This window comes from Stegostoma tigrinum, chromosome 32 (assembly GCF_030684315.1).
Source record: "Stegostoma tigrinum isolate sSteTig4 chromosome 32, sSteTig4.hap1, whole genome shotgun sequence".
NCBI classification, from domain to species: Eukaryota; Metazoa; Chordata; class Chondrichthyes; order Orectolobiformes; family Stegostomatidae; genus Stegostoma; species Stegostoma tigrinum.
The window spans coordinates 21,659,726-21,672,841 of record NC_081385.1 but is presented as its reverse complement, the minus strand read 5'-3'; the positions used below and the strand labels follow the sequence as shown (position 1 = coordinate 21,672,841).

General features: G+C 41.4%; 1 protein-coding gene across 1 annotated transcript in view; it reads left to right on the top strand.

The window, feature by feature from the left end:
* The first annotated feature begins 746 nt into the window (after positions 1-746).
* The window catches only part of LOC125467070 (CXADR-like membrane protein), a 114,713-nt gene continuing 102,343 nt past the window's right edge, over positions 747-13,116 (top strand). Inside the window, exons 1-2 of the mRNA XM_048562454.2 lie at positions 747-897; positions 1,607-1,745. Coding sequence (XP_048418411.1) covers positions 1,709-1,745 — 37 coding nt within the window. The 5' untranslated portion in view covers positions 747-897; positions 1,607-1,708. The remainder of the gene's footprint in view (positions 898-1,606; positions 1,746-13,116) is intronic.

Below are 13,116 nucleotides of genomic sequence, written 5' to 3'. Positions count from 1 at the left end.
ATGTGTAAAGCAAGAAAGAATTAACTTGAATTTTCAAAAACAACTAAATGTAAATCTGTGCAGTATCTTTGCATGCACATTACTGAACCAGTTTATGAAAATATAAATCACAGCCAAATGTGATAATAAGGAATTTGATCAATTGTCTTTTTAAAATCTAAGCTGAGCTTCTCTGCTGTAAAGTTCAATTGTTGAATTTTGTTTAATGGTTTACTTTCATGAATTGTGAGCATTGCTGGTGGTGGGGTATGAAATCCATCCCCAGCACCTCACTTTCAAACTTTCTGCCTATATCAAAACCTGACGGGTTGAGTTAAAAGCAGAGAAAAACCCCACCTCTTTATCCATTTATTATATGGGAGGGAAGAGCTGTGCTCTGATAGCTTCACAGACACCGAGGCTGACATTGGGTATAGATGTGTAGTTGAATCAAATAACAGAGAGAGAAGGAGGCACAATACCGGCTATGCTGGAGATCTGAAATAAACACAGAGAATGCTGGAGAAACTCAGCAGTCCTGGCAGCATTTGTGGAAAGAAAAATATTATCAATGTTTCAAGTGCAGAATGACACTTCTTCAGAATTCTGTCTTCTTCAGTGTTCTGAAGCAGAGTCACAACAGTCTTGAAACATTACCTTTGTTTCACTCTCCACATAATTGTTAACGCAGAAGGAGGCCAATCAGCTCATTCTTGACTCTGCCAGCATTTTCAGTGTTCTCCGAGTAGCCCCACTCCTTACTTGTGTAGGAAGCATTTCTCTTCTGGAGGCCAACCCTCTTTCCTCTCAAATGCGACAGATTTCGATTTAAAGACATTACTGAGATTTTTTTGGTGGAGGAGGCGCAGTGGGAACAAATCAGACATTCACATTTTAACACCGTTCTTCACCACAAAGGTAAGATTTCAGGTGTTCAGGCTTGTGCAAGTTGTTTTTACCACTTCTATTTTAGTTGGCAATAATCGCGTTGAAAAATAGTTAAATGGAGGAAATATCGACAGGGCTGACTTTCTAATGGCATATCTGAAGAAAAACATTGAGCAGATAATTATTTGCAGGCACTGAACAGAATGAATTAAACTCATGAAGCAAAGAAGCAAAGGTTTTATATTTAAAACTTTGCTTATGGAAACCGATGAGATTTATTTTAAACTGAAAGTTTAACTTTGGTAGTTTTTTTTTCGTTTATAAATCGCCCCGCTACGAATGTTAAGATGAAACGTTTGTTTAGACCACTCTGCAAAGACAGCCATTCATAGCCAGCAATCACACACTTGTAATGTTAGTTTAGACGGAGAGGAAAGAAATACACCCTATACTTTTTTGCAGACTTGTGGTTAGACTCACTCTCTGCAACTTGCAGATAGGAAAATGTGTGTAATTTCAGCTCTGGCGATACTGCCCTCTCCATTCACTCCCCTGAAACGAATCAATCAGCCCTCAACGTAACGGATCTGTCCCATCAACTCCCTAGGAAAGGCGACACCAGCACGCTCCACTTTGCATCTGGGCAGTTGACTGGGCTGTCAAGGGCAGTCACTGTAGTGTTTTGGAGGGAGGTAAATATCCCTTGGAGGCATTCCTTCTGATGTTTTAATGTGTTCAGGTCTGTCCCAGCATTCCAGTCCCACAAATTCAGGAGGCGGAGGACGAAGCACGAAAGTCTCCCATCAAGTTGTGGATTAAATGTCGAATTTTTAAAGTTACCATGATTTTGACCTCTCTCAGTTTTGTGCTGCTTCTCGGTAAGTAGTGTTTTGTTTTAGCTCCTCCAAGCTAAATGATTCGTAATGAAGTGTAAAACTTCGTATAAAACTACTTGAATTGTTTCTGTACAAATCTTTTTGGAGTCGAATAAGTACTTTGTCCTCGTGTGGGTGAGTCTAAGGGACCTGCATGAAATTTCTTTTATTCAAAGAATGCTTGTGTTACATTAGGAAGTATGTTTCCTACATGGATTTATTTTTCTATAATTTGCTGGAACTTTTAGTGATTTTTGAAAAGATTAACAAAAGCCTTTTTATTGTAGCCTTGACCATGTGCCATATGTGAATAAATTAACGGTACTATTGTGTGCATAATTGTCTTAAAGTTTTCTTTTTAGTTCAGTTAAAAACTTTTCCAGTGCAATTGACTTAGTAAAAAGCAGCCTTGTTTCCAAAAGATGTAACTCGACCCATATTGGAAACAGATGTGGGATGTTAAATTAACAGTTTCCAGACCAACCTATATACATATACATATAACGCGTCTTAAGCAGCAGCCGAGGTTAATGAATGGGTGGAGGATAAGGCTTATAGAAAAAATAATTTTGAAGAAAGGATTAATATCAATTGATTGTTCTGCGAGTGGCTGTTTATCATTGAGTATGTGATGGTCTGCCTTTTTGTGTGGCCCCAGGGCCTCTGCAGTCGTGAAACAACTGGAGCGAGACCAAGACCTTGACCTGGCGCGTGAGGCTGTGGCACTTGGGTGTGAGCCATTGAGAGATGGTTTACAGCACTCTATGAGCTGCCCTGACCCTGCATGCTGTCCCTGCGCCATCCTATGAGACCAGGGGACTTGAAGGCATGTCAGCCACATCGGGATCAGTCAGTTGCTGTTTTCTTTGTTTTTGAAAGACTTAATTAGCATACAGTTATTTGAAGCTAAACAACTCTGATTGGTCTTAAAACCAGAATGTCAAATAGTTTTAAAAAAGGACACATTTGCTTTCAGTGGAGCATAATATTTGCTCTGTATCATTTCTAAATAAACTATTATGAGAAGGAATTGCAAAGACCTTTGCTTTTTATTACTTTTTGGTATGTATTCTATCAGTGTGGATTTACAAGAATAGGTCAAAACCCACCAGGCACACTGGTTTCTGATTCATTGATGTTTTTCAATTTCTGAAGATTTAATTTGTTGGTATTTTTTAATATTTACACTTAGTATTGCATTGTTTACATTTGAAACATTGGTTACCAAGTCTACAAACTTTGGACTTTATTTTAATGTTAAATCAATGCAACAGCATGCCCTTTCACAATTAGCCCATCGTCAGCACTATTAAACTTCAGTTTGAACATGTGAAAATATCTGAAAGATGCTCTAGAAAAGCTTGGATAATGGATGGCTGAGGAGAGATTGAGTTGAAAACACCTTCAGCAGAAATTAGAAGTGTTATGAAAAATAAACATACAGAGATGGGTTTTGATGGGCATTGTGGAGGTGTGGAGAGATTTGACAACATGAGGAGCTTAAGGGAATGCTAGATTACGTTAGGAATACACATTACCTCTAATGGAACACAATAAAAGGTTAGAGACAGGAGAAAAAGATAAGAGGTGAGGCAAAGGGCTGAAGAAAAGTTGGAGGAATAGGTTCAGTGAAGCCACAGAGAGATTGAAACAGTAGTAAAAAGGTTTTGAAATCAAAATTTTTGATGCATCACAGCAATGAATAATGTACAATTATAGATATGGCCCTACATTGTTACTGCATCAAGCAACTTTTGTGTAAGTGATACAGTACTGACTTAGACAAAATGAATGAAGAAATCACTTGAGTTTACTTTTTTTCTCTGTTTTGAATAAGCACGATGCCATTTCCATCTGGACCAAAAAGAATGCAAATATAGTATGTCACAAAGAATCCAATCTGAAATATTACATTCACACAAATCTTTATCAAACAATTATTTACATTTTGAACTAAAACACAGCTTAACATTAGAAAGTATGTTAACTGCATTGAACAAAAACTTTCCCAAATATGATCTTCCTCGATGTTAAGGCAACATTTGACCAAGTGTAGCATCAAGGTGATCATGCAGCATTGAGTCAATGGAAACAAGAGAGAACTCTCCACTGGTTAGATGCTTGCACAATGTTCAGCATTATTTGCAATTTCTTAGACACTGAAGCAGTATATGTCAGCCTGTTGCAAGACTTGGTCAACATTATTTGCAGAAAAATGGCGATCAAAATTTGAGCCACACCAGCATTGGGTAATAACCAGTAATAACATAGGAGAATTGAACAAACTGTGTGGCTTTCAATTCTATAACCATTGCTGAACCCCACAAAGACCGCATAGTGTGATTATTAAACAAAATATACTGGACCAGCCAAATTAATGCTGTGACTATAACAGTAGACTGGAGCTTGGGAATTCCATGGTGAATAACTCACCACCTGGCTCTCAAAAGCCTGTCCAGCACCTGCAAGGCACAAATCAGGTATGCGATGGAATACTCCCCTGGATAAATGCAATTCCAACAACACTCAGCAAACTCAACACCATCTCAGAAAAAAGCTGCTCGAATAGCTCCTCATCTACCACTTAAACATTTACTTCTTCTGCTACATTGTAAATACTCTTGCCACATCGCGTACATTAAAAATGTTTAAGTGGCGAGGCTTTGCTTTCTTTTCTCCAAGTGTTAAAGGGACAAAATATGTCTAACTTCTTAAAAAGGATATTTCCTCTACAGTTTAATTAGGCAATCAGTTAGCTAATCCGTATAGCCCTTCTTACCACATCCAGCCTTTAGATCTACTAGAATAATTGGATGTGAATATGATCTTACAGCATCATTGTCTGGAAATGAGGTCAGGTTATTAGCTTTGAAATCATGCAGCTTTCTTTGTTCTATCTGTTCACGTGTGAAATGGAGGCTCTCAAAGGTCAGCAGAAATCTTATCCTGCTTATGTTAACATAGTTTGAATGCATTCTCATGATTTGGACAATAACCTTTCTGGAATGAAATTAGGAAGTCCTTCCACATGAAAGATTTGAAATTTCTTTTTGTCAAATGGCAATTGATACTGGATCAGTTAATTTTAAATGTGAGTTTTACACTGAACATATAGATTTTTATGAACCAAAAGTATGAAGGGATTTGGGTCAAAAATGGACATATGGTTAAATTCTCAAAATGATACTCACATATCCTATTGATCCACCCACATGATTCCTGCAATTTTTCTACTGGAAGTGATGTTACAAGTACAAACTTTATGGCATCAACTTTGCCACTTGCCAAAAATAGACTGACATACTCTAATTATACAGCATAATGGGAAATACATCATACAATGTATTTGCATATGAAAGATGCACTAGAGTCCAATAATGAGAAAAACATCGAGACCCAACCAGTATTGACAGCAGTAGAATGGTGGCCAACAGGCAAGAGTAGAAGTTTAGAAATGGGGACCACAGCTGGAGATGCCTTGAATGGTATCCAGTAGTCACTTGTTAGTTGGAGAAGGAAGAGGGGGACAGTCAGCTGATTGTATCAGCAGAATGACAAAGACTGGTTACTTGCCTATGTTCAGCATGGACCTTGCCCAAGCCCTGAATGGTTGCCATAAATATTACCACAGAAAGGAATGGGGTGAATTTGGGGTCAGACTATTCAATTCTGAGATTTTAAGCCTTCCCATTGCAAAGAAGGGAGAGAGTGTTAAAAATCAACACCATTGGGTTCAAGGAACATTTGCTCATTCCTGAGATTGGGAAAAATTATCTTTTAAAAGGAAACTCTATTTGATGCACTCAGAAATGGTGTAAACTTGAAAATGAAAATGCAAATAACGAAAGAAAATTGAAATCTTCTAGCAACATTGCTGGCCACATCATATTGTAGCTCATGTAGGCAATTTGGGTCCAAGCGATGAACATTATCTGCTTCCTTTCCCAGTGGCCCTGATGAGTGAAACCATTAAAAAAAGCATTGAATTCCATGCATATAGCCAAGCTAAAGTTTCATTTCTGAAGAAGGGTCCAGATCCAAAACGTCAGCTTTCCTGCTCCTCTGATGCTGCTTGGCCTGCTGTTTTCATCCAGCTCAACACTCTGAGTTATCTCAGATTCTCCAGCATCGGCAGTTCCTACTATCCCTAAAGCTTCAATAGCTATTTTAAGAAAAACACTAAACACTGTTTGAACATATAGTATGGCTAATTCAAAAAGGGCATCAGCTTGTGGCAGTTACTTATCCAAGGTGGCATTTCATCCAGCTGTACAAGAACCAGATATTGCTGATTTCAGGGCAGATGTGTGCTGCAAAATACCACACCCAATCTAGCATATGCATTGTGATTAACTCAGGGCTCCAGCTCAGCCAAAGACAGGCTCTAGCATTGATGAAAAAATCAAAAATGCCTGTTAGACCACAAGCTTTTACAATACCAACTTCCCTAACAGTTCATGCAGCTGCAGTGCATTTAACTTAATATTTAGCACCTGTAACTGTTATTGTGCAGTTGAATTAGTATTCAGAGTCTGATTTTGGTACGTCTGGTTGAAGTAACACACGATGTAAGATAAATTAAACTTGAAAGCAGGAATCTGAAGATTCTCAGCAGGTATGATATTGTTTTTACTTGTATTTTTTTTTAATGGTGATGCCCATACCACAGCCTTTGCCATCTTGTCATAACTCACACAGACATGCCGTCTGCTGTAAAGGTATTGTTATACCGTCATGACAGTATTATTTGCATTGACATGTCCTCTTCCCTCAGCAGTTTTCAATTTATTTCTCCTGTCACAAGTTAGATGTGAGCTGTCATTGCTGCAAAGGGTAACTTTTATTTCCAGAAAGGCCAACCCTCCTCACCTGTATTTCACATTGCAGTACTTGAACTCTTTCAGACAGCATGCATTTAATCATAGTAGATTCATCTCTATGGAGAGCAAACTTATTGGTCCAATAGTGCTCTGGAAATACAATGTGCAGGGACTTTGAATGGATAAGGCTTCCGTATTGATTGTTAGCTTACAAGATGAAACTTATTCAAATAATAGATTTGTCCTCTGTAAACTGGAGCTCATAATTATGCTAATTATGAGGCCTTGAACTGGACATATTTTAGGCACTCATGGAGAGTTGAGTGAAAGGAAGAGGGGCTTGGGGGGCTTGGGGATGGGTGGGGGGGGGAAGAGAGTGTGTGAGAGAGAGAGAGAGAGAGAGAGAGAGAGAATGAGAATGTATGACCAAAGCAGAGACTAAACAGAAATTCATTTACATCTTCCTCACTGTCACTTTTGCTTAGGTCAGTGGGTTTCTTTCTTTTTACGGAAGGTACAAAAGACTCATTTAAGGCTCTGAAAATTATATTGTAATTAGTCAGGCAGAAGAATTCTCTAAGGTGTATTGTCCTAACTTGTGTGCACTTAGGCAAAATAGTGGTACATGGAGGAACTTGTACACTGTAAAATAAAGACACATTAATCAATAGATGTAAAAATATGATACACTTTACCCTAGAGTTGCTGAATTAATGTCTGCTAGCTCTTTCATAGATTATTTTGTAATTGCTTCCCTGCATGAATAAATTTTCCTTTGATAAGCTATGCATCTGATTACATTTCTCCCTGCTAGTCAGCTCCTTTGTTTTTGTCTACTTATGTATGGTATGTATTGAGGAATTTATGATCAACATTTCCATGTTTGTATAATCTAAAGTTCTCAGACCTCACCTTTTTTCTGAAGAAGTGTCTAGGCCTGAAACATCAGCCTTCCTGCTCCTCTGATGCTGCTGGCCTGCTGTGTTCATCCAGCTCTACACTTTGTTATCACAGACCTCACCTACTGCATTTGTTACCTAAAGTGAACTTCTCCTGTCTTATACACATCTATTACAGCCCCTGAAGCCACAGTATTCTTAGTGCAATTAGAGATGGGCAATAAATGTTGACAGTGCCGGGAATGCCCCGATTCCCATTTGAGCATTTTTTTGCTTCACTGTTCATTTCACAAGTCTGTCAGATCCTGCACATAACCCATTTTGTGAAATTGCTCTAACGGTGGTGTTCAATGTATTACCACTCCACTAGCTATTAGCTGGCTTGCCATTTTACAGAGCGGCATATGAGTAAATCCAGAATCAAAGCTACGATTTTATGATATTTATTTAGAACTTTGGTTGAGGTTAGAGGGTTTGAGCAGTAGAGAGAGGCTGAATAGACTGGGCTATTTTCCCTGGAATGCAACCTTATAGTGGTTTATAAAATCATGAGGGATATAGTTAGGATGAATAGACAAGGTCTTTTCCATGGGGCGAGGGAGTCCATAACTACAAGACATAGGTTTAAGATGAAAGAGGGAAGATTTAAAAGGAACCTAAAGGGCAACATTTGCTCACAGAAGATGGTGCATGTATGGTATGCCAGCGGAAGTGGTAGAGGCTGGTAAAATAACAGCATTTAAAAGGTATCTGGATGGGTAAACAAATAAGAAAGGTTTAGACAAGTATGGGCCAAATGTTGGCAAATGGGAGGAGATTTATTTAGGACACCTAGTTGGCATGGACAAGTTGGACCAAAAGGTCTGTTTCCATGCTGTACATTTCTGTGACTCCATGATTCAGTGGTTTAGAAAGTGCCCTGTTGTACTCCACCGTAAACCAGCTTTGATAATTGTTTTAATATAACACATTATGTACTTGGAACAGGACGTATAAATGTGGGCTGACTAGGATAGTTCACCATGTAAAATTGCATTCTGTTTTACAACTCCATTGTAAATTCTGCCAAGTCAGCAAATTTGGCTTTTAATTCTGGATTAAGAATTAAAGACAATACTTAAGTGATTTTGTTTGAACATGACTAAGCTGTGGATAGCACAAATCCATACTTTACAGCATGTTACATTTGATTTGCCGTGTAACTGATGAATTGCCAAGTCATTTAGGCATTCTAAACACAATGACAAAGCAGTCTTTTAAACTTGTCCTTGGATATTTACCCTGTAAAAAACACAGACACGTAGAAAATATTAACAGGAGTAGGCCATTCAGCCTTTCAAGCCTGCTCTGTCACTCGGTTTGATCATTGCTGATCATTCAACACAATACCCTGTTCCTTCTTTCTCCTCATTCCCTTTGTTCATTCTAGTCCTACGAACTATATTTAACTCCTTTTTGAAAACGTTCAGGGTTTTGGACTCAACTACTTTCTCTAGCAGAGAATTCCACAGCTCAAAACTCTCTGAGTGAAAATGTTTGTCTTCAATGTCAGTCCTACATGGTTCACTCTATATCCTTAAACTGAGGCCTCTGGTCACTGGGAACCTCCTTCCTGCATTTCTCCTGTTTGGTCCTGTCAGAATTTTATACGTTCCTATGAGACACCCCTCATTCTTCTAAACTACACTTAGCAAAGGTAAAGGTAAAATCACCATAGTCTTACCACACCTAGGGCTGCTCTGTCATGAGAGAGAGAGACAGAGACCAAGAGAGATGATAGCTGGTGAGTTTAACCTGAGGGTTATCATGCCTCAAGCAAGGGAAGAAGTTGAGAAGGACATTCGTTCATGGTAACCTCAGCTGGTGTGGGAGTTGAATGCACGCTGTTAGTGTCAGTTTGCGTCGCAGCCATCAGTTGTCCAGCTGACTGGGCTAACTGACACCTCCTGTTCCAGCACATATTGTCCTAACTGATCCAGCCTCACTTTATACATCATAAGATAATAAAATGTGAGGCTGGATGAACACAGCAGGCCAAGCAGCATCCCAGGAGCACAAAAGCTGACGTTTCGGGCCTAGACCCTTCATCAGAGGCTCTGATGAAGGGTCTAGGCCCGAAACGTCAGCTTTTGTGCTCCTGGGATGCTGCTTGGCCTGCTGTGTTCATCCAGCCTCACATTTTATTATCTTGGAATCTCCAGCATCTGCAGTTCCCATTATCTCTCACTTTATACATCAGTTCAGCTAAAATACGAATCATTCTGATAAACCTGTGTTGCACTCCCTTATAGCTGGATGCAGCAACCATTTAAATGAAACCAAAATACCTTTGAAAGAAGCACAGGAAGTGCTGGTGTAGCTCAATGGGTCTGGCAGATATTCCTGATGTTGGATGTGTCCAGGACCAGGGGTCACAGCCTGAGGATTCGGGATAGACTATTGAGGATGGAGATGAGAAGATATTTTTTCACTCAAAGAGTGGTGAGCCTATGGAATTCATTACCACCGGAAATCGTTGATGCCAAAACATTGAATGAATTCAAGAGGTGGCTAGATATAGCACTTAGGGATGATGGACCAAAGGTTATGGGGAGAAAGCAGGATTAGGCTACTGAGTTGGGCGATCAGCCAGGAACACAATGAATGGCCTCCTCCTGCTCCTTTCTTCTGTGTTTCTTTGTTTCTATATTAATGTTTCAAGTCCAGAATAATGACTGTTCAGAGCTCTGTAGTAATCATGGTTTATGCCAATATTGCTATGGAAATCTGGTTTGAATCTTACAGTCATGAATAGTGCAGAAATAATAACAAGGCAAATCAGAATACCATTGAACTGTGGTCTAGATGAATGATGCTCTTTACAAAGGCCTTTGGAGATGGCTGTATGTGAATGGACCTCGAACTTGGAGATACATTTTCTTCCCAGAACAAATTCTTCCGAAGTATTGGTACAAACAATAACCATTGATATCTGAGATAATGGGAACTGCAGATGCTGGAGAATCGAAGATAAGAAAGTGTGAAGCTGGATGAACACAGCAGGCCAAGCAGCATCTCAGGAGCACAAAAGCTGACGTTTCGGGCCTAGACCCTTCATCAGATGGGGAGAGGGTTCTGAAATAAATAGGGAGAGAGGGGGAGGTGGGCTGAAGATGGAGAGAAAAGAAGATAGGTGGAGAGGAGAGTATATGTGGGGAGGTAGGGAGGGGATAGGTCAGTCTGGAGGACAGACAGGTCAAGGAGGCAGGATGAGGTTAGTAGGTGGGAAATGGAGGTGCGGCTTGAGGTGGGAGGAGGGGTAGGTGAGAGGACGAATAGGTTAGGGAGGTGGGGATTAGCTGGGCTGGTTTTGGGATGCAGTGGGGGGAGGGGATGAGCTGGGCTGGTTTTGGGATGCAGTGGGGGAAGGGGAGATTTTGAAGCTTGTGAAGTCCACATTGATACCATTGGGCTGCAGGGTTCCCAAGTGGAATATGATTTGCTGTTCCTGCAACCTTCGGGTGGCATCATTGTAGCACTGCATGAGGCCCAGGATGGACATGTCGTCTAAGGAATGGGAGGGGGAGTTAAATTAGTTCGCGACTGGGAGATGCAGTTGTTTATTGCGAACTGAGCAGAGGTGTTCTGCAAAGCAGTCCCCAAGCCTCAGCTTGGTTCCCAATGTAGAGGAAGCCACAACGAGTACAGTGGATACAGTATACCACTTTGGCAGATGTGCAGGTGAACGTCTGCTTAATATGGAAAGTCATCTTGGGGCCTGGGATATGGGTGAGGGAGGAGGTGTGGGGGCAAGTGTAGCACTTCCTGTGGTTGCAGGGGAAGGTGCCGGGTGTGGTGGGGTTGGAGGGGAGTGTGGAGCAGACGAGGGAGTCACAGAGAGAGTGGTCTCTCCAGAAGGCAGACAAGGGTGGGGATGGAAAAATGTCTTGGATGGTGGGTTCAGATTGTAGGTAGCAGAAGTGTCGGAGGATGATGTGTTGTATCCAGAGGTTGGTGGGTGGTATGTGAGGACAAGCGGGATTCTCTTAGGGCGGTTATTGCGGGGGCGGGGTGTGAGGGATGCGTTGCGGGAAATGCGGGAGATGCGGTCAAGGGTGTTCTTGACCACTGCGGGGGGGATGTTGCAGGCCTTGAAGAAGCAGACATCTGGGATGTGCGGGAGTGGAATGCCGTATCCTGGGAGTAGATGCAGCAGAGGCGAAGGAATTGGGAATAGGGGGTGGAATTTTTGCAGGAGGATGGGTGGGAGGATGTGTATTCTAGGTAGCTGTGAGAGTCGGTGGGCTTGAAATGGACATCAGTTTCTAGCCGTTTGCCTGAGATGGAGACAGAGAGGTCCAGGAAGGTGAGGGATGTGTTGGAGATGGCCCAGGTGAACTTGAGTTTGGGGTGGAAGGTGTTGGTGAAGGGGATGAACTGTTTGAGCTCCTCTTGGAAGCAACTGCACCTCCCAGTTGCGAACCTTTTAAACTCCCCCTCCCATTCCTTAGACAACATGTCCATCATGGGCCTCCTGCAGTGCCACAATGATGCCACCCGAAGGTTGCAGGAACAGCAACTCATATTCCGCTTGGGAACCCTGCAGCCCAATGGCATCAATGTGGACTTCACAAGCTTCAAAATCTCCCCATCCCGCACTGCATCCCAAAACCAGCCCAGCTTGTCCCCTCCTCCCACTGCATCCCAAACCCAGTCCAGCCTGTCTCTGCCTCCCTAACCTATTCTTCCTGTCACCTATCCCCTCCTCCCACCTCAAGCTGCGCCTCCATTTCCCACCTAGTAACCTCATCCCACCTCCTTGACCTGTCCATCCTCCCTGAACTGACCTATCCCCTCCCCACCTCCCCACCTATACTCTCCTCTCCACCTATCTTCTCCTCCATCCATCTTTGGTCCACGTCCCCCTCTCTCCCTATTTATTTCAGAACCCTCTCCCCATCCCCCTTTTCTGATGAAGGGTCTCGGCCCGAAACATCAGCTTTTGTGCTCCTGAGATGCTGCTTGGCCTGCTGTGTTCATCCAGCTTCACACTTTGTTACCATTGATATCTGTGTGTCATGTATTCTATTGTAAATGTAGTGGCTGTAAAAGATCTAATATTGAAGTTGTATTATCTCCACTCAATGTGGTGGTTTTCCGCAGTTTTTGTATAGAGAATCAGGCGGTCTGAAGTGGTGACAGATGTGCTATCTCCAGCTCCTACTTGTTGCAATTGTGTCTAACTAGTTAATATTATTTGTGCTTGTGGTAGCATGCAATAAACTACATCTTGTTGCAAGGCAAGTGCTTCCTCTTGTTCAGACTCTCCAGTGATTTATCCTAACGTACTGATAATTAGACAGGGTCCTTGTTTCAGTATAGAAAGGAAAGAAGCCACAAGCCATGAGTGGTTGGTACTCAGTACCAAATTCAACATGGTGATCGGTAATGGGTGCCATTGCTGAAATATCTTAACGTAACAACAATGGAGTCAATCTATTTAACTCAGAGGAAAATTAACAAGCAGAAGTAAAACTAATTTACTACTTTAAGAACATTGCCGCTTTAAGAAGACATAGTCAGTCAACAAAATTCACGCAGCAACAACAGGGTGAAAGCAGCAATCCAGAATGAAAACCTTTACTTCTAAGGTGCAGGAAAAGCAATGTGAACTAG